A 22,376-nucleotide genomic window follows, 5' to 3' on the forward strand; every position below is an offset into this window, starting at 1 on the left:
CAAATGAAAGACCAGAACGTTACCGGACAAACAGCTGAGCTGAGCCGTGGACGGACACATGCGTGTAACTGTAACCATGTGAGAACCTGAAGGAGGAAACACACGAGCTCCCAAACAGAGCAGCAGAAAGACAGAAAGAGGAGGAGCAACGCCGGAAGGAGGAGAGAGACTCGACGTCACTCTCCAGAAATGAAACTTAGTGTCTGTCAGAGGGAGCTGCAGTCGAGACCAGTCTCTGGGTCTCTGTCTGGAGAAATATAGAGCTGAGTTCATCAGGTCTTCGCTCAACAAGTACCGGTGAGTGCAGCTGATTATATTTACTGTTTAAAACCAGCATTAGAACTAAACTTACAAGTCTTATCAATAAAAGAATGACTTATAGGGATGTAACGATGCACTCAATTCACGATGCGAATCACGGTTTTATTTTATTTTTATTTTTTTTTGATAGGGACCATATTTATGAACATTGTTGGATTAAAAAAAACACTGTGTAAATATGCCAGGATTAGTAAAAACTAACTAGTCTTCATCTGCAGTCCCTATAGGCAGGTGACATATGACTAACATAGAGACAGGCAGCAAGATTATGTAACACTTTATATACCAAACAAGCATACTTGAAATGTTTGAAATTGTCAAAGCTTAAAAATGTAAGATGTTTGATATTTATTTATTGTACGAGGGATACCTCTTGAGATGGGTCATCTCATTTTAGAGAGGGTCCTTGGTAGGACTGGGCAGTACAGAAGACAAGACATTGCAGTACAGCGTACACATTCACTCACATAGGATAGAAAATGCCTTTCTACAGGGCCCAGGATGTTGTGCTACGCCCCTGATTGCAATGGTGAAATGACAATGCCTTTTTATTCAAACGTTTTTATGGCTTTCTTAAAGAGAGAATCAATGCTTTTAAGAGTGGTTATGCTAGTTAATGACCAGTTTATAAAACAATACTCAATATGTGAAAAGATCATAGTATATATAGAACAACTTGGCAGCTTTGGTGTCAAGAAATGGCCTAACTTGTTTAAAATTCAGCAAATTGAATTGAACTTTATTTAAAGGGGTGATAGAATGATTATATAGGGTATTTTACACTGTTCCTTAAGGTCTCCTAATAGGGTATGTAACATTGGTTGGGCTGAAGATTACCTGAATGCTATTTTATTAGGCCCTTAGCTACCCTGTGAATATGGCTCTATTTGGAACAAGAGCTTTTCTTCCAAATATGGTATGCTCATGAATATTTAGATGAGCTGCGTGCTGATTGGTTTGAGCAAACCACATAGAAACACATGGGAGACGAGAAAGCAGGCCTCATATTTCAGACACTGCAAAGTTTGTCTATTTCGTTATTAAATTCACTTCTGAGACTTTTTTATGCGATAAATCAACTATATAAAGCTCAAATATGGGCCGTTTTACAAAAATTGATGGCTAATTGCAAATTTGGTAAGACCTGTCAGACTTTAGGAGCTCCACACAGTTTGACGAGAAAGCGGCAGCCTCCATACCCAGTGAACGTCACCGTTTCTCGGTTACTTACTACGGGGGCTCGGGGCTGCCAGTTTCCGGCATAACTAGAGTATATTTACAGTTAGAATTTCGTCACGCCCCTTATATATCAGCTACCCCAAGGTCTTATAAAGCTAACATTTGTGTCCGATTTCGATTTAATGCATTTTTGTGAATTTTAGAGGTCTTGTTAGGAGGAGGCTAGCTAGCTAGCTCTCATTGATAGAGCTCCATCCAGCTCACTCGCGGACCAGAGGCGTTTATTTCCCACGATCGTTTGTTTAAATAACTCAACACACATACCCATTATAAGATTAACTGGAACCTGTGGTAAGAGCCAGCCGTGACAGAGCTCCATCTACCTCACAGCAGGCCGGTTTAGCCATCAATTTTCGTAAAACGGCCCATATTTGAGCTTCATATACTTCATTTATCGCATAAAAAAGTCTCAGAAGTGAATTTAGTGGTAAAACAGCAGATGAACAATTTCTGAGATCTGCCCGACCTATTCAGAAGACTAACAGACCTCAGATCAGTCAGTGGCCTATGTCAATTTTGGGGCGTTACAAAGCCAAATAAGGAGGAGTTGACGTCAACTTTTAGCTTTGTTCAGATTCGCCCGTTTTCAGCAGCAGTTTCAAATTGTGAGATTTGCAGAGGAAAGGGGTGTCAATGGGATTTAGAGCTTCTATGTATGTCCTATTTACCCTCCAAACTGTCGTTATTCAACTATGACAGGGTAAAATCGGTTTTGCATTTTATCACCCCTTTAAGTTCACGACACAATTTTCTCAGGATGTTTTTACCAGAATGAGCTGCATGACTGAAGAATCTTCCTTTACTTCTGCAATCTGTGCAAAACAACCGATGTGTCCTCTTATCCAATGACACTGAAAGTGTATTTTATTTTGAATAAAAAAAAAATTGCATCAGGATTCATTTGTTATCTCTCCGCATTTATGTCCATTTTTAACCGATTCACGAGGCATCGTTACACCCCTAAGTAATGACACCTCTGATGGACAACTCCGTTAAATTAAAACTTACCTTCACAAGTCAAAACAGTGTTAGCATGCAGTTATCATACAGAGCACATTGCGTTATACTCTGGGGGAAACAATCGGCGCCACAATATGCAACTAAACGCCTAAACTAAAGTGCCTGTAGCTAGCTTCAAACATCACATTTAAGCATGTCAAAGGATTGTTTTAGCACCTGTCGCTACCAAGGGGGTAAGCGAGCATCCGGAAAGTGTACCTCCTATGGGGAAATTCTAGGCTAACAAGCCATCACCTCCCGTTAGCATCCCATTGACTCCCATTCATTTTGACGTCACTTTGACAGAGAATAACTTTACATCTGAAGAGTTTAAAGACTCTATTTGTCCGTTGTTTATTTCTAAAGAAACACGACAACGTATAAAAGGCTCCATTACCTTGTACCTCACGTTATGGCTCCGTAGCAGACGCTTTTATAAAAATAGGCTAACGATTGGGTCATAACCACGAGACTTACTGTCACACAGTAGAGGAATTACCGTATAGTACAGGAGAAGCTTTCTTCTACTGTCTATGGTCGCTACCAGAGAGGTTAGCTGTTAGTAAGCGAATGTTAGCTGCGTGTTAGCTATCTTAAGCACTAGCAAACATAATACTGCATAGCTTCCTGATGTATCCACATTCCACGATAACACCAGTAACATACTGTCAAAAGGCTTTAGCTTAACCTACAGAAATATAGTTATCCTAAAACTGACATTTGGATGTTTGACTTGGTTACAAAGTTCTTTAGCTTCAATTACTGAAGTATACAGTAGTTAGCCTAAAACTAGTCTCGCTTTGCCAGACCTTCCTACACAGCGCTACAGAGGAGGGTCTGGCTAGTCCACACAGCATTCCTGGATGGGAGAAAAACGTGCTCTGTGTTTATTGGCATTTCTTTAAACCAATCACAATCGTCGTGGGCGGGGCTAAGCTCCGGACGGAGCCACGGTGCCTCTGCTAAATAGTCTCAGGAAGGAACTTGTTTTTTGGTGGAACATGTGTACGTTCAGAAGTAGTTTTAGTTGTGCAACAGAAAACTCAGATTGGACAGATAGTCTAGCTAGCTGTCTGGATTTACCCTGCAGAGATCTGAGGAGCAGTTAACCATAGTCCTCACAAATCCACCGGAGGTTATAACGCCAACACAGAGACAGAGGAAGGGGACGCACATCCGGCCCAAATCAGGGACATCTGGCTGAACCTGAACAATCCCGGAAATGAAACGAGCCTAAAACGTACATTTGGATATTTTACTTGGAAATTAATTGCTTGCTGCACACGCAATGTTGTGCATAAAGTTAGCCAAGTGTCTTCCCATTTTTCCTGTACTGTTGAACTGCATAATAAAATATAGTTCAACAATGACATCAATCATATAACATCCATACAGCGTTAATAGTGTACAACTGTTAAAAATGGTATCAGATCAGTACTCGATATGCAAGTTCAGGTATTAGAATTGGAATCAGGAAGGAACAAATGGTATCGGAACATCAGTTTATTATGCAAATTATGAATATTTGTGTAACAATGTTTTATAATACATTTACTTTTGTTCTCTTTGTGTAGATATGGCTGCTGTGAGCTGTCTGCTGTCTGAAGATCAGTTTCTGTGCTCCATCTGTCTGAATTTGTTCACGGATCCTGTCAGCACACCATGTGGACACAACTTCTGCAAGAACTGCATCACTGATCGCTGGGATGTTAATTACAGGTGCCAGTGTCCCCTGTGTAAGGAGGCTTTTACCACAAGACCTGATTTGAGGGTCAACACTTTGTTCTCTGAGATGGTTGCTCAGTTCAGACAGTCAGCTCAACAGAAAGCCAGCAGCAGCAGCTCAGAGCAACAAGTGTCCAAACCAGGAGAAGTTCCCTGTGACGTCTGCACTGGACCCAAACTGAAGGCCCTGAAGTCCTGCCTAGTGTGTCTGGTCTCCTACTGTGAGATTCACCTGGAGCCTCATCTGACAGCTTCACGTCTGAAAAGACATCAGCTGATCGACCCTGTGGAGAACCTGGAAGGCAGGATGTGTACTAAGCACGATAAACCTCTGGAGCTGTTCTGTAAGACCGACCAGACATGTGTCTGCACACACTGTCCTGCTTTAGACCACAAGACCCATGAGTTTGTTCCTCTGAAAGTGGAATATGAAGAAAAGAAGGGAGATTTGATGAAGACAGATGCTGAAATTCAGCAGATGATCCAGAAGAGACGACTGAAGGTTCAGGAAATCAAACTCTCAGTGAAGCGTAGTAAGGAAAAAACGCACATGGAGGTAGCAGAAGGTGTTCGGGTTTTCTCTTCCCTGAAGCAGTCTGTTGAGAGAGGCCTGAATGAGCTCATCAAAACGATAGAAGAGAAGCAGAAAAGGACACAAAAACAGGCCGACGCTTTCATCAAAGAGCTGGAACAGGAAATCTCTGAGCTGAAGAAGAGGAGCACTGAGCTGGAGCAGGTGTTACGCTCTGAAGACCACGTTCACCTCCTGCAAAGTTTCCCGTCCTTAAAAGATGCTCCACCCACCAAAGACTGGACATACGTCAACGTCCGCCCACCATCATTTGAGGGGATTTTGAGCATAGCTGTGAATCAGCTGGAGGAGACACTCAGTAAACAGATGCAGAAGCTGCTTGTTGAGTCTGAGCTGAGGAAGGTCCAGCAGTATGCAGTGGATGTGACTCTTGATCCTGATACAGCACATCCTGAACTCTTCCTCTCTCACAATGGGAAACAGGTGAATCATGGTGATGTAGAGAAGAATCTCCCAGACAACCCAGAGAGATTTTCCCATTATAATTTTGTTTTAGGAAAACAGAGTTTCTCTTCAGGCAGATTTTACTTCGAGGTTCAAGTCAAAGGGAAGCCTAAATGGAATATAGGAGTGGCCAGAGAGTCGATCAACAGGAAGGGACTAATCAGAATGACACCTGACGACGGTTTCTGGACGATATGGTTGAGAAATGGAAATGAGTACAAAGCTCTAACTGTCCCTTCAGTCCTTCTCTCTCTGAAGTCTCCTCCTCAGAAGGTGGGGGTGTTTGTGGATTATGAGGAGGGTCTGGTCTCCTTTTATGACGTAGATGCTGCAGCTCTTATCTACTCCTTTACTGGCTGCTCCTTCACTGAGAAACTCCTCCCATTCTTCAGTCCCTGTAGGAATGATGGTGGGGAAAACTCTGCCCCTCTGATCATCTCTCGTGTCAATAAAACTGCCTGATCAGTGGAGGTTTTTCGGCAGTGATCCAGAATTAACATCATTTAATGGTGTGGAGATGGTTAAAACATTCAGAGTTTTGTTTTGTTTTTTGTTTTTATATCTGCCGAGAATCCGTGGAAAATTCTGCAGAATTATGCGTCCGCAGAGTCCCTGTGGCCTCGCTGACCAATTAAGCAATAGTCTGGATCAACGGAAGTACATTTCCAGGATAATTGATTTCTTCTGCTCTCTGTGTGTTGCCGTTCTCAAACTCAGACTTCTTTTCAGAAAACAACAACAAACTTTGAGCAAGCGAGCTACAGTACACACTGAAAATGGCATGTTTTAAAGCAAATTTGGATCGTGCAACAAGGCAGACCTGCCCGGTTCGTGGTTTTGGGAGCGATTGGTGGGATTTCTGTGGACAAAGTACACACGGCGATACACTGATAAGAGCCAGGTTTAACCATGTTTAGCCAGACTTATCTCGAGACTAATTGAGCAATAACATTGAATCATTGCCAATAAGACATATACTTACATTGTAAATATGTACCAGACAAAGTTTTTATAATACAGTACTGACACAGCAGTCAATACCAGGACGCTGATGGATTAGAGACACAAAAGCAAAGATTTCTTGTCACTTATGGCAACATAAGTTCAGCGGTAATGCACAGTGTTTTCATCTGAATATGTTGGGTCATTGTTTATCGTTTGTGTCATTGTGTCGTACAGATTCAGGATTTGAACATGAACTGAAGGAGTTCAGTTTGTGTTGCTGTTAAAACGGTGGATTTGTTTTTAATTCTAAGGCTTTTTAAAGAGAAAATATACTTCTACGTATAATCTGTTAAACTCAACAATGTAGTGATGAATAATATTGATTTTAGTTTGTTAATTACTCAACTGTGGATACAATCATTATCACATTATTTTATTGTGTTTGCCTTTAGGCTCTGGCTTGTTTAAATTGCTATTTCTCTGAATTACATCCTGTAACTTTGCTCCCATTTATTTTGTTTTTTGGTTAGTTGATTTAAAGGTGCAGTAAGTGATTGTTGGTATTTGAACTTAACTGCTGAACCAATACAACCCCCCCTTCAGAAGCTCCGCCCCCCAGATTCATCGACAGACAACTACTGGCCGGCCGGCCGCCACATTCACATGCTCCATTCATAGAAAATAGAGAGCTAGGGGACCATAAGGAGATATTCCCTGAATTTGACAAAAAGTGTATTGGATTAACATCACTTACTATACTTTTAAGTTAATTAGTCAATGTAAAATAGTCAAAAAATAGTAAAATAGTTGAACGAACACCTGGGTGAAAGTAACATGTTTGACCCAAACATTCATCCCGGACATTAGGTAAGCATGCATGTGTATGTATGCATATGCATGTGTCTGAATACTTGTAACGTGGCTTATGAATCATAGAAATCTGTAAATATGAGAGTTGTATGCATGTGTAAAACAAAAAAACTGTAAAATAAACCGGTTGTTGAACACAAGGCCTGAGTAAGAAGTGAGTTAAGCACCAAACACTGAACAGAAAAGCCTGGTTTACACATACATTGTATTTCGTGATAAATGCATTGGGTTTTTTTTTCCAGTGGCTGCTTCAAAATAAAAGCTCCCTGTGTGTTTCACCAGTTGGATGCTTTTAATGTGAAGCAGTGGCAGGAGGAAGTGGTGTTTCCACCAGCAGTGATTAAATACAGTGTGGCTGTAGGAGAGTGAACAGCCAACAGTGAGGCTGATATTACATCCCAGTCTCACGGCAGTTCGTGAAATGGTCACGTTATTTAATCTATAGAGAGCCGAAGTCCCGCCCCTTCTACTTCCGGCCAATGGGACCTTATCTTTCGAAAAAATATGAACGAGAGTCAATGGAGAAATAATAATTATATTTTGATCCCATTTGAATTGAGCCATGGATTACAAATATGATGTTTGTCAATTTAGAAGATAATTTTTCAACCGTCTTGGTTTGTTGTTAAACTGTTGAAGTATAAGACGAAATTACAAAGACTACACACTTCAATGTCTCATGGATGAAGCTACGATGTCTGTGTGTATCGTACGGGGGATGTAATGGTACCCAGCAGTAGGGCTGGGCGATATGGCGAAAATCAAATATCACAATATTTTTGACCAAATACCTCGATATCGATATCGCAACGATATTGTAGTGTTGACTATCGGTGCTTTCACAAAATATTTACACAATGAGATTTTTGATAAATAATCATCAGTAATGTGGATATAATGATTAAGAGGGTAAAGGCAAATAATAAAACAGCTAGAACAGTCTGGTAAGTTCAGAAAATGACATCACTTAACTGTAATGCAGCCTTTAAAACCAGGAAAAGACACTTAAGCCATATTACGATATCCAAAATCTAAGACGATATCTGAGCCTTAACCTGTTCAGTTGGGTCAGATTTAAAACGGACACTTATACTTGTTAAGGATTTTGACTGATAGGCTACAGTCCAAGTTGTAGATACATTGAAATACCATTGCTACCAGTAAGAACGTTATTGTGGATATGGTTTACTGTGCACAGAAACCTGCTGCATGAAGACAAAGGGTGAGTTGTTAGTTTCTGTAATAAATCTGGATACATTAATAAAGCAATACAGTATCATGTTTTGTAACACACGGCACAGAGGACTGAACGTCTGGCACTAAGCACGGATCTACCCTTCACAGCTGTCGGCCTTTTTTATTTTGATAACCACTTTGATAACCACCAGTAAAAAAAACAAAAAAAACCTTATCCTTAAAAACGTCCTCAATAGTAGGACTGTCGTAGTGTTTAGTTGTGTGCTTCCTCCAGACACCAAGCATCCACACGGACCGGTTCTGAGGCTAAGACCAGCAGAAACCTGAATATCAGGAACACACACACCCAGTGTCACTCTAACTTCCTGCACAGACTGAATACTTTTCACAGACTTTCTGCGAACGAGAAACCCATTTCTGTGTGAGTAAGTGTTGATTTAACCCTTGGGTTGTCTTCACCATCGTCCGTAAACTTGTCATTCTGGGTCGAAATTGAAAAAATCTCTTTTTTGGGGAGTTTTTCTGACATTTGTGTCACTTTTTCTATGCTTTTTGGCGCTTTTTTAAAAACGTTTTTATCCCTCTTTTCAACTCTTTTTTTTAAGTCATGGTCAATAAACCTAATAAAGACAAGATAAAATGACATTATACCTAATTTTTGAGTTTGAAAAAAAGCAGAAATTCTGATTTATTTTGACTAATAGAATAGTTAAGATAAGAGGATGTTGAATGCATCACAGACTGGTTTATGTCAAAGTTTGGGTCAGGATGCTGTTTTGAAACCATTTAAACATTTTTTTTTTTTTCAAATGCCATGAAATTAAATAAAACAACCAAAATTCAATGGAAGTAATCAATAATCTTACCTGCGAAGAACATGGATGCATGAATGTACTGGGTTCCATACAACTTACATGCATGCATCCATGTTATTTTGGGGCAATTTGGTTGTTAAGAAACCCATATTTCTGATGTAAATCTTTGAAAACGGGTCAAATTTGACCCGAGGACGACACAAAGGTTAAACAGATTGTGTGTGTGTGTGTGTGTGTGTGTGTGTGTGTGTGTGTGTGTGTGTGTGTGTGTGTGTGTGTGTGTGTGATTGTTCCTAGCTACAACAAGACACGGATCACAACGCTTCCACCTGTAGAAAGGGATCAGTAAAGGGGAAGAACATGTCAAATAAGCTGCTCGTTGTGAGTTAAATTATAACTAAAACTGGTAGGTTTCACTGGTCAAAGGCACAGACATCACCGCAAAAAAACTAAAATATCTATCTTAGTGAACAACTTAAGATAGAAGTTTTCAACAAATAACTAAAACTGTATTTTGAATATAATGTTTTGTTTTGTTCTCTCCCACCCTACAGTTAGTTAGTTAGTTATTTATGTTGTATTTCTGTGTCAGGCCAAACATTTTGGCCCATCCCACATGGGATTACAAGACACCACACATTTACTTATTTAACAAACAACTTCCTGTCGCATATACAAATCATTCGGAGAAATACAAGAATACAAATATACACACACGTAAACGTACACATATGTGTATACACATACACACAAACAACAAATTCTCATCTACAATTCATCTCAATAAAGAGGTTTTTTTCCTCTTCTCCCGAGCTTTATCTAAATAATTGGCTAATTTATATGTTTCACATGTGAACAGCCATCTCAGTCTTTGAGCACCATCCATATTTACCAAGTCAATCTCTGCTTTTATCCTGCATGTGTAGATATGGCTGCTGATAAACTTCCTACAATCTGAAGATCAGTTTCTGTGCTCCATCTGTCTGGGTGTGTTCACTGATCCTGTGACTACATCATGTGGTCACAACTTCTGTAAAAGCTGCATCACTGATCGCTGGGATACACAATAACCCTCCGGAGCTGTTCTGTAAAAGACCGAGCAGACCGAGAGATAGCAGAAGGTGTTCAGGTCTTCACTTCTCTGAAGGAGTCTGCTGACAGAGGCCAGGGCAATCTCATCAAAACAACAGAAGAGAAGCAGAAAACGAGTGAAAGAAAGGCTGAAGCTTTTCATCAAAGAGCTGAGGAGAGAAATCTGGCCCGAGGCTATTTCCTCCGATACGTCTTGTTAACTCTTTTCTAAATTTGAATCGCTTTTTCTGACCTTTTTGTTGCTTTCTTTCGACGTTTTTGTCCCCTTTTTCAATGTTTCGGGCGAGTTTTTGTCACTTTTTCGGAAGTTTTTGACATTTTCTTTTCATCGTTTTTGTTGCTTTAACAAACATGTTGTCATTTTTTTTATTTATTTTGTTTTTTCGTCCCTTATTTCGACGTGCCATATTTTCGGATTCTAAAAAACTTTGAAAACAGGTCAAACATGACCAGAGGACAACATGAGGGTTAAAATAGACTTGTATAAGCCTATATCTTATTATTATTATTATTATTATTATTATTATTATTATTATTATTATTATTATCATCATTTGGGGTTGGAGTAATTAGGCTTGTGTGTGTGTGTGTGTGTGTGCTCAGTATTTTCTGTATTATTGTATTAAAATGAGATGATTCCCTGGTTATCTCTTTAATAAAAGAACTAAAAGAAGAGGTTTTGGTCTCAGTCTCTCAGTCAGTCTGCATGCTTGTGACACATTCATAGAATAATATTTAGGCTCAATTATGAAGTGAGAATAACTTATAATGTAACTTATAAAACACAGTCTTGATGGGGGTTGTCTTAATAAACCATTTATTGATCAGCTGAGCTTGGTAATCCCTAAAATATCAAGGCTAAATTTGCGGAAGTTGTGTCATTGGTGGATGTTGACACCAAGATTCTTATTATTATTATATTTAAGTTCACAGAGCAGTTTATTCATTCATAATATCATTAGGGGAGACGCACTGTTGAGTTATGGTGTGTGTGTGTGTGTGTGTGTGTGTGTGTTTTGATTTTATAATTCTGTTCAGAAATGATTACCAAAAGCACTTTCTTTATAATTGTAATCCTGATTTATAAAATGTCTATCTTTGATAACAATGCTGTTGTGCCATTTGGCAAATGCTATGTAAGAATATTAATGTCGACATGTCGGTTTTGTACAAAAAAAGTGTGTGTGTGTGTGTGTTCTGGGATGGTGACGTTATGTCCCGCCCTTCTCTGCCTCTGATTGGCTAGTACACGTTGCCTTCGTTGGTCGGATTGGTTACGTTAAGGCACGAGGAGTGTGATTGGTTAGGGTTGCGGAAAGAATGTAATGGTTAGCCAATCAGAGCGGAGTAAGGCAGGATAGGGCGGGATATGCCGTCGCCATCCTAGGAAACGTAAATACACGTGGAGCACCCCCGTGTTCTCTCCTCGTGCTAGGCGGGCTGTTGTTGTTGCTGTGGAGATAGAACTGGTCCGACAGAGTTTAGCTCGCTTTGGACTCCCAACCGGAACACAACGGTACCGTTTAAAGAGGACGGGCAGCTGTCCCCCCCGTGGTAAGTACCGTTCATCACCAGCTGATCATATTTACACTTTCAACGTTAGGATGGAGACTAAAGTTCAGCTCTACTCAGGCACCAAGTCCCTCTCTTCCTCTCATGGCATATAGAATATATATTCATCACCTTCTCATATGTTAGGCAAGCTACTGGGGAACTTTAGGGAGCTAACCTACTGGTTATTCTCTTATATACTCTCTATGGTTATAATACATTAATGGAGCTAACATTAGCCCACAGAGAAACGGAGCAAGCTAAGCTACAGCAACATGTTAAAGTTAAAGAGTGTACCTGATAAAAGAGCTAAGCTACTCCAAAGCTGTTTAGTTCAGAAAACAGGCTTGTTATTAAGATAGTAGAAGTAAAACTAGTAACACTATTTCCTAATACTGCTGGTGATACAAGTTGGATTTATCAGCCCAGGCTGCTAATGGACGATACTTTTAGTTTGCCAGAAGGTTTAGATTAGGTTAGATTAGATTTAACTTTATTGTCATTGTGCAGAGTACCAGTACAAAGACAACGAAATGCAGTTTGCGTCCAACCAGAAGTGCAAAAAGAGCAGAAAAGTGCAACGTGATATTCAAGTATAGACAGGACAACACATCTAGTGCAGTGTAGACAGTAGTATACAGTTGGTTTACAGATGTTTTTTTAGAGTAATATATATTTTAATTATAAATATGTGCAGTGTATTAGCAGTTACCTAGTGGGAGCAGAATAAATATGGCTATGTAATATGAACAATGTATGAACAACATGTACAGATATGTGCAATTTAGCAGTAACGTTATAATACTAGTGAGAATAATATAGATATATGCAGTGTATTAACAGAATATATTATAATATATATTATATTCTGTATGAACCATATAGACAGATATGTCCAGCTGTGTGGTAACAGTACCATTGTAGTGCAGAAACAGTACCATTATAAGAGTAGTAAGAATAAGTGTATGTGCAGGATGAATAGTATGAAGAGCAGTAGAATATGGTTATGTATAAGTGTAATTAAAGTATGTACATTTGTAAATAAATAGAACACTATGGGTGGGGTAGGGTAGTGCACTTGTCCGGTGGGGGGTCATATTAACAAATACCTGTTCAACCGCTTAGCATAAAATCAATACATTTATTAAACACTGGCATCTGCTCTGTACTTGATACCCAAAGCTCCAGTATTGTACCAGTGCATCCCTCAAATAGCCAGACAATAGCCTACATTTAAACAACATTAAAACCAGACTGATCTCAATAAGTGGCGTACGTGTGACACGCCAATTAGTACGCCATTTTGGCGTGTTATCAAGATGCATAATCGCCTTTTTAGCGTGTTTATCAACGCCGTTTGGCCTCCATTGACTTACATTACCTTGTGAGTGTGTGTCAGTTGACGCCGTAGCGATTAGTATGAAAGCCCCAAAATTCGCATAGGGAGGTTGGTCGGGGGGGGGGAGGATGGGTCAGACAACACAGGACTATCACCCAGGAGACCGGGGACCATGTCCCGCGTGTCACGTTTCCTAAAGCCAACCACCTGCACGAAGCTGGCCCCCCATGTCATCCAAAAATTATTTAAAACCCTGCTTGTGCTGTAAAAATTCTCGTTTGTGCCGTTAAGGGTATTAAGTTGGGCTGCTCCCTCTTAGTCGATTAGAGGACTAATCGGTGGTTCTGGTCTTAGTCAGCTTAGATCTCTGTACTCCATTAGTCATGTCTGATGCTGTTTTCATGCTGAATGACTTATTTCCAAGAAACATACGAGCTCATCTCTGGTAAACACAAGAATTAAAGTGGTGCTTTTAGCGTGACTCTTAGTGGAGAAACTCAGATTTACAGATCTGTCGATTAAATCAACTAATCGATTAGTCGGTACGATTTAATGAGTGTTAGTCGACTAAGAATTTCTTCAATCGAGCACAGCCCTAGTATTAAGTAATTAGCCTTTACATTTTCTGGCCAGTGATGTCACTCCGCCCCCATTAATGTCCACATTTCCCCAAAATGATCTCAATCGTTTGTGCTGATTTGTGCCCTTAAAAGAAACATTTGTGCTACTTCGGTTTTTATGGGAACGTTCTAAAACGCTTAATGTGAAAAAGCTTAACGTGGTTTAATGTACCTAAACAACGATCAGTGATCACCAAATTTGCCATGGCCATATCTTGTCATGAACACTTAAACCTGTCAAAAAAACTAAACCGAAATCCAACGATTAAAGAAGTTATCTCCAAGGTAATGTTTTCTTCTTCATTCTTCATAATTTTTGGATGACATGGGGGGCCAGCTTCACGCAGGTAAGCCACACCGTCCCGTTCTTCTTTTCCTAAACCCAACCCGTCCGCTGTATACACGTGGACAGCTCAAAATGCGTACAGATCACACGCCACTTAGCTTTAGAAAGTGGTGTGCATGTTTACGCAAAGTCACGACGTCACGTTGTTAAAAAAAACTAAACGCTATGATCCGCAAAACAAAAAAATCTAGCTTCAAGTATGGTAATGCAACAGGAGGTCAGCCATTATTGCAAAACATACATCAGAACTGGACTTTTCACTGTCAGCGCTCATGACAATACAAATTACATTTTGCTATTCTCGCTCGACAGCGGCGCAGCAATTTTTCGATTTAAACCAATTTTCATTTGAATGATCCAATATCGAGTGATCTGTCTGTAACATATGTAACTAGAAGGCCTTAGGAATACATCGGTACCAACTATATCATGCTAGCTTGTAGGGAAGGGGTCTCTGAATGAAATGTGGAATCTGTGGTAAGGAACGTCCCAAGAATGTCCACCCCAACGGGCAGTGCAGGCGCGCAAAAGTTCAGTGTCCTGCCTGCAATGTCCAGTAGAACCTCTGGCATAGTCTGTTCACGGTCTTGCCCATTCCATGCCGAGCCAGGCAGGTCCACTGGGAAGTTAGCCTTAACTTCTAGGGTTAATGCTGGGACATCCTGCCAGGACCGGTGTTTCCTGGCATTGACCCACTTACTTATTCTCGCGAGGAGTAAGTAAGTAAGTAAGTAAAGTTTATTTATAGAGCGCTTTTCACAGATAAAAATCACAAAGTGCTTCACAAGGTACAACCACATTAAAATACATTGGATGAAGATAAAACATTTAAAAGGTCAAAGATAAATTAAACCCAGTCAACTAAAAGCTTGTTTAAATAACAGTGTCTTGAGTTGCCTTTTAAAAGAATCAACAGAGTCAGCCACACGGAGGAGCAAGGGCAAGGCGTTCCAGAGTCTGGGGGCTACAGCCTCGAAGGACAGGTCTCCCCGGGTTTTATAGCGAGTCTTTGGCACTATTAAGAGACTTTGGCGTGCTGATCGAAGGGCACGGCCTGGGGAGTATGAACGTAACAAGTCAGCAATGTATCCTGGGGCCTGACCATTTAATGCTCTAAAGGTTAAAACCAATATTTTAAATTCAATACGAAATTTAATAGGTAACCAATGTAGGGAGGACAGAATGGGATTAATGTGTGTCCTTCTGCCAGATCCTGTTAAAAGCCTTGCCGCAGCATTTTGAACCATTTGAAGACGATTTACAGCAGATTTGTTAAGAAACATAAAAAGAGAGTTGCAATAATCTAAACGTGAAGAGATAAAAGCATGAATAACCATCTCAAGGTCAGAGAGGAGAGAGAGGGCCATCTCCCAAAAGCCATTTTGACCATTTTGTTTGCAGGTATATTTTTCCTGAAAGAATCTTACTTCTGACACTAATGTGGCAACCAGCACAGAATGAGAGACAGGAAGTAGCTCTTACGGTCTGTGCAGTGTGTCCGACGAATTGGCATCGGTTGAACAGCCAATTCATCTGATTGGCTGTTCAGCTTGGAAACAAGAGTTAGGAAAACAAACTGTGACACGCACACCCAAGGCTCCTTTCATTTTTCATCTCATCTGATTGATCCGATACACACAGAAGTGTCAAAACTGGTCAAACATTACGTTTGAATGTTCCCTCTAAAACCACACAGGTTCGATCTACTAGAATAACTATTTTTGCACATTATGTCCATAAGACACAACACACAACGAGATAGCCATAATTATTTGTTGCCAGATGAGTGACAATTTAGTTACGGTAACAGGTGTATGATGAAGCCATGTTGGCTGGGTGAAATTAGCAAGCTAACGATAGCCAACGAGCGAGCAGCCAGCTGGTTGGTCACTCCCCTCCAACTGTAGGGAGACTTCTTTGCCGAGAGAACGGATGACAGCCCGGGAGAGGCACAGTCCGGTTAGCCATCTCCCATTATCGCTGTCTCCCCAAGGGGAGTGAAGCAGAGGGACCGTAGGCTCTGTTTGGTTCTGCTGCTGCTAGAGCAGATACTGTACGTTGTGGGTATCATGGCAAAGGTATCCGGTTCCCTTGTTGAATGATGAATAGATTACCGCCGCCTGCTGGTATGGGGAGTTAATTCGTTTGCACGCATGCGCAAAACATACGTGGTACTTGGCCGTCTGCTGTAAAAGCAACATCTGGGTTTTGGGACATGAAACGGAACACTTAAAGGGATATTTCACGTTGAAAGATGATTATGTATTAAATTGGGTCATTTATGTAGTAGAAATGTGAAATAATTTTAGAAGTTGGTGCCTTCTAGAACGAGAAAAAGCCAGAAAATGTATTTTTGGCTCATGTGGATGAAAGACAACAACCCCCAGAATGCACTTGCTTCACTTCCCTATGAGGCCACTCCCAAGCCACGCCTACCGGTTACAGAGCAGTCAAGTCAAGTGGGTTTTATTGTCATTTCAACCATATAAATTTTATAGTGAAAAGAAACAGCGTGGCTCAAGTGGTGTTACACATTTTAAATATATAAAAATGATATTATATAAAAACCACATTATATAAAAATGACATACGAGACAGGCTACATTTAGTGCACACACAGACTATACATAAAGTGCAATTATTACTTAAAGTAGAGCATTTAAGACAGACAACAGAAGACAGGGCATAAGTAGACTTGTCAGAATATTTGTTATAAGTTAGATTCACCGTGAGTAAGAACTTTCTTGAGATTTGCATGGTTGAAATCACCGGCAACAATAAATAGTCCATCCGGATGTGCGCTTTGGAGCTCACTGATAGCTCCGTAAAGTTCAGCTAACGCATTGGTAGCATTAGTGTTTGGTGGGATGTAAACACTGAGTATAAACACAGCCGTGGATTCACGTGGAATGTAGACTGGTCGGCATTTAACAGTCACAAACTCAGTTGGAGTTGCAGTAGTTGGATACAAGCACCGCGTTTCTGCACCAGTCCGTGTTAACATATATGCACAGCCCACCTCCACGAGTCTTACCCAACATCTCTGTCTGCTTGGAAGCAGGCCTGACCACCCCTTCCCTACAAGTGAGTTCTGATGTATGTTTTGCAATAATAGCTGACCTGTTGCATTACGGTAGTTGAAGCTAGATTTTTTTGTTTTGTGGATCATAGCGTTTTTAACAACGTGACATCATGACTTTGCGTAAACATACACGCCACTTTCTAAAGCTAAGTGGCGTGTGATCTGTACGCATTTTGAGCTGTCCACGTGTATGTCTACGCCGTATACAGCGGACGGGTTGGGTTTAGGAAAAGAACAACTGGACGGTTGGCTTACCTGCGTGAAGTTGGGAGTTTCGTTGAAGTTGGATGTAGTCCAGTCTGTTGTCTAATAAGCGGACACTTGCAAGCAGGATGGATGGGACAGGTGGCCAGCTAGCGTTAGCTTTCCACCTAGCCCGAACTCCTGCCCTCGTTCCCCGTTTCCGCTTTCTCGCACACCGCTTTTGATGTCCCCTTCCCTGGCTAGCGGCATCGAGCGACACCGCAGGCTGAGGTGCTGGTCTGCGTAGCGAAGCTCGTAGTGTGTCGAGTCTGTAATAAAGTGTCCTGCATATTCTCCGAAACTGTACCAATGTATCCCGGTGGTACACATATGCAGTAGTTTGAATGCACATAATTGCAAGGTTGCTGCTGAAAAGAGAGAGAGCCTGTTAGCTTAGCTTCAAGATGGCTGACTCTCGACTAACATCCACATCTGCTAGTGACAGTCCCACCCCCTATGGGCAGAACTAAACTTAGCACAAAAAGTAAGGAAATTTGTGTTTGGGAGATAATTTCTCTGTGGTAACAATGCTTTTTGGCAATAAATCTTATACCGTTGGAAAGCCTGTTTAGTTCCCTTTCAAATGGTGCCCCATCTGTAAGGAACATGCATTTGTGGGATGAGCAGCAGCACTGAGTATGTGGGTTGCGCCCATGAAAAATTTGCCAAATCTTCTCTGCCAATGCCAAACAGCTTATTCTGTGGACTATTCTTATCTTATGGGGCACCATTTGAAAGAGAACTAAACAGGCTTTCCAACGGTATACAATTTATTGACAAAAACCATTGTTACCAAAGAGAAATAATCTACCAAACACAAATTTCCTTACTTTTTGTGCTAAGTTTAGATCTGGTTGTAGTCTCATAGCCTCAGCAAAAAATACCTCTGATGACGCAAAACGACGATTTTTACTTAATCAGAGTTTTTTTTTCCAGACACATAATACAGAGATCTCTCGTCTCAGGGGGACATGAGGGAGGGAAGCACGGTCATTCGAAAATACTACCGGGTTTCTACTGATACAGAGCTTAATGCTAAGTATCCCTTTAAACTAGCCTACTCAATTGGCATGATGGGAAATGTGGGCTTATGCTTAACAGGACAAGTTAGTAAGTTCAGGGCTCCAGACTGCGACCAAATGGTCGCATTTTGCGACCAAAATTTTAGAGTGTGCGACTAAATTTTACATCCAGTCGCACATGTGTGACCAGTAAATTTGCCCCCTTTTTAAAACGTTAAACGTGGAAATTTCGGTACCTGAGACCGTGTAAGCACAAAGCTTATCTGTCCTCTCCTAATATATCCATGGTCCTCTCTGCATAGTGACAGAGAGCGGAGCTCCGGCGCGCACACACGCGTGCAAAGGTGCGGACGAAGCAGACTCGTCGGCTCTGCAGTTTTGTTGAAGTCACAGTTAGTCACGGTGATGCCGATAAAGTGGTTGCAAGTGTGGTTACATTTTTTCAAAACTTCACACAGACAGCGTTTGCTGCGATATTATATTAATATCGAGGCGAAAGAGGTCGCGGGGCTGTTGACGTTACACTTCCTCTGAGTCAAGCAGGCACAACGTTGGTTTATCTGCCCTGGGGACTGACTGACAGGCTGAAGGCAGCTTGATTTCTACAGCACCTCTCAGCAATAAGGCAATTCAAAGTGCTTTACATTAATTAAAGAGCAATTAAAAGCAGTCATGATGAAAATAAAACAGGCTAAAAAAGAATAATATAAATACAAGAATAAAAGTTACAGTGAGTAAGAAATTAATAATTATTCAATTCAAGGTTGTAGGGCAGGTTTGGGAGGAGAGAGGGAGGGGTTTCTTATTATATAGTTTAGTAGCCTAAACAATGCATGTTTAATTTTAAGTTGAATTCATTGTAATTGTAGACTGGAGACTAGAGCTGGTATATTTTTTTCATATTTGTGCTGTCATGACAGCGATGGTGCTGTAGGTTTACCTTCTATGTTGCATCTTCAAAAGTGCAAAATAAAATGTGAAACTAAATTTGAAACAGCACATTGTAATTTCTGCATCTATTATCAAAGTGTTTATTAGTAATAAATAGTGGAAATTAGTATAAATGTGAATATTTGGTTAGCATGTTGATTTACGGTGTGTGCCCCTAAATTTTGTGGTTGCGCCCCTAAAATTTTCAGTTGGGGGCCACTGTGCTCCTAGTGAAAAAAGTTAGTCTGGAGCCCTGAAGTTACAAGTAACTTACAAGTTAGTAAGTTATGCTTAACAGGACAGTTAAGCCACATGTTTCTTTTTCAACAAATAACTAAAACTGTATTTTGAATCAAATGTTTTGTTTTGTTCTTTCCCACCCTGCATGTGTAGATATGGCTGCTGCAAACTACCTCCAATCTGAAGATCAGTTTCTGTGCTCCATCTGTCTGGATGTGTTCACTGATCCTGTGACTACATCATGTGGTCACAACTTCTGCAAAAACTGCATCACTGAACACTGGAATACTAATGACCACTACCTGTGTCCCCTGTGTAAGGAGGGTTTTACCACAAGACCTGATTTGAGGGTCAACACTTTGTTCTCTGAGATGGTTTCTCAGTTCAGACAGTCAGCTCAACAGAAAGCCAGCAGCAGCAGCTCAGAGCAACAAGGGTCCAAACCAGGAGAAGTTCCCTGTGATGTCTGCACTGGAACCAAACTGAAGTCCCTGAAGTCCTGCCTGGTGTGTCTGGTCTCCTACTGTGAGACTCACCTGGAGCCTCATCTGACCATGTCAGGCCTCAAAAGACATCAGCTGATCGACCCTGTGGAGAACCTGGAAGGCAGGATGTGTACGAAGCACGATAAACCTCTGGAGCTGTTCTGTAAGACCGACCAGACATGTGTCTGCATGCTCTGCACTGTTTTAGATCACAAGACACATGATGTTGTTCTTCTGACAGAAGGATATGAAGAAAAGAAGGTGGAACTTGGGAATACAGAAGCTGAAATTGAGGAGATGATCCAGAAGAGACGACTGAAGATTGAGGAGGTCAAACACTCAGTTGACCTCAGTGAGGAAGATGCAGACATAGAGATAGCAGAAGGTATTCGGGTCTTCACTTCTTTAAAGGAGTCTGTTGACAGAGGTCAGACCACTCTCATCAAAACAATAGAAGAGAAGCAGAAAACAACAAAAAGAAAGGCTGAAGCTTTTGTCAAAGAGCTGGAACAGGAAATCTCTGAGCTGAAAAAGAGAAGAACAGAGGTGGAGCAGCTCTCACGCTCTGAAGACCACCTCCATCTTCTCCAGAGTGTCCAGTCCCTAAACACCATCCACCCTCCACCCACCAAGGACTGGACAGAAGTCGGATTTTCGTCACCGTCATATGAAGGGATTGTAGTGAGAGCTGTGGCAAAACTCGAGGAGACCCTTGGTGAAGAGACTATCGAGCTCCTCCAAGCAGAGCTGTGGAGGGTCCAGCAGTATGCAGTGGATGTGACTCTTGATCCTGATACAGCACATCCTAATCTCTTCCTGTCTGATGATGGGAAACAAGTGAGTAATAGTGATCTGAAGAAGAATGTTCCAGACAACCCAAAGAGATTTGATGTTTGGAATTGTGTTTTAGGAAAGCAGAGTTTCTCTTCAGGCAGATTTTACTTTGAGGTTCAAGTTAAAGGAAAGACTTCCTGGGAGTTCGGTGTGGTCAGAGAGTCGATCGACAGAAAGGGAGGCATGCCACTGAGCCTTGGGGATGGTTTTTGGACGATATGGTTGACAAATGGAAATGAGTACGAAGCTAATGACCACTTTATTCTCTCTCTGAAGTCTCAGCCTCAGAAGGTGGGGGTGTTTGTGGATTATGAGGAGGGTCTGGTCTCCTTTTATGACGTAGATACTGCAGCTCTTATCTACTCCTTTACTGACAGCTACTTCAATGAGAAACTCTTTCCATACTTGAGTCCTGGTTATGATCACGATGGTAAAAACTCTGCACCTCTGATCATCTCACCTGTCATTATGTATGAGTGTGACTATTAAGATCTTATTTCATGTATTGACTTATTGTCATTCAAGGGGAACGAATGTACATTGTCAAGAAACACACGTCATGGGGAGAACATCTACATTGTATTAAACCGACTACTTTCAGTTGCAGAACAAATCCGTCTCTTTAGATACCAATTTTGTGAAGGGGCAGTTTTACAGTGAATTTGTTAAACATGCTAGAAAATAACCATTTATTTCTATTTGATATGCATGCCTCCTCTTAAGCATTTCCTTTAAGAGTAATGGCACGTTCACACTGAATGCGTTGCAAGCGTTCTGCGCAGTGTGATTGTCTACAAAGTCAAGATTCCCCTGTATAGCATAGCCATGATCAATTAATAAGCATGAAATCAGACTTCATAGGAATCTGCATCATGATGTAGTTATTTTGGCATCATTTTGATCGGTTTTGATCCATGGTTGAGGATAGAAAGTTTAGTAGTAGTTTGTGCCTACAGCTCTACATCAAGCAGGAAACCTCCGGTGCTAAAAAAGTAAGCTAACACGGAAGTGCCAAAAACTGCAGTTCCTCGAGTTTCCACCTCTTTGCTCATTTTTGGATTAGCCGGGCGTTAGGCACTGCCAAGATTGCCCAGACCGGAGCCACCTGGAGCTGCCCACTTTGAGTTTTATTTTGGCTTTTTACAAACCTGTGGTTGCCGTCACAGACAATGTGTCTATGCTTTACACCAGCGCGTCGCACGAGTAACAAAAATAAACACAACCGATACCATTTCTACGAGTAATGCAGCCCACTGTGAATCTTCGCATCCTATGTGAATGCGCCATTAGTCCTTTTACATGTCTGTAGTCATTTATAATACTGGGTATAAAAAGTTAATGGACAAAGTTAATCAGTAGCTGTGTTTGAAAACGTTCCCTATCACAGAAATAGCGCACTATGTAGTGTGTTCACCATTTTGTAGTGGTGTTTAAATAAAAAAAAA

At 41.0% G+C, this 22,376-nt stretch overlaps 4 protein-coding genes and 1 pseudogene across 5 annotated transcripts in view; all 5 read left to right on the plus strand.

The window, feature by feature from the left end:
• LOC120566581 (E3 ubiquitin-protein ligase TRIM21-like) overlaps window positions 1–7,275 on the plus strand; it is a 10,782-nt gene extending 3,507 nt beyond the window's left edge. Inside the window, exons 2-3 of one of the 2 annotated variants that reach the window (XM_039813108.1) lie at window positions 1–297; window positions 4,134–7,275. The exon at window positions 1–297 is cut by the window's left edge and continues 49 nt beyond it. In XM_039813108.1, the coding sequence (XP_039669042.1) occupies window positions 4,136–5,782 (1,647 nt within the window). In that variant the 5' untranslated portion in view covers window positions 1–297; window positions 4,134–4,135 and the 3' untranslated portion in view covers window positions 5,783–7,275. The remainder of the gene's footprint in view (window positions 298–4,133) is intronic. The other variant, XM_039813100.1, reaches the window with a different exon arrangement.
• Window positions 1–22,376, plus strand: part of LOC120566319 (E3 ubiquitin-protein ligase TRIM39-like) — a 503,358-nt gene that overhangs the window by 354,932 nt on the left and 126,050 nt on the right. The gene's annotated exons all lie outside the window — the stretch shown is intronic.
• The window catches only part of LOC120566368 (E3 ubiquitin-protein ligase TRIM21-like), a 104,984-nt gene that overhangs the window by 69,472 nt on the left and 13,136 nt on the right, over window positions 1–22,376 (plus strand). The window contains exon 3 of the mRNA XM_039812759.1: window positions 19,766–21,255. Coding sequence (XP_039668693.1) covers window positions 19,766–21,255 — 1,490 coding nt within the window. The remainder of the gene's footprint in view (window positions 1–19,765; window positions 21,256–22,376) is intronic.
• LOC120566414 (E3 ubiquitin-protein ligase TRIM21-like) overlaps window positions 1–22,376 on the plus strand; it is an 85,310-nt gene that overhangs the window by 51,006 nt on the left and 11,928 nt on the right. The window lies entirely within an intron of this gene.
• The window catches only part of LOC120566511, a 114,227-nt pseudogene that overhangs the window by 50,984 nt on the left and 40,867 nt on the right, over window positions 1–22,376 (plus strand).

The sequence above is a fragment of the Perca fluviatilis genome, chromosome 1 (assembly GCF_010015445.1).
Source record: "Perca fluviatilis chromosome 1, GENO_Pfluv_1.0, whole genome shotgun sequence".
NCBI lineage: Eukaryota > Metazoa > Chordata > Actinopteri > Perciformes > Percidae > Perca > Perca fluviatilis.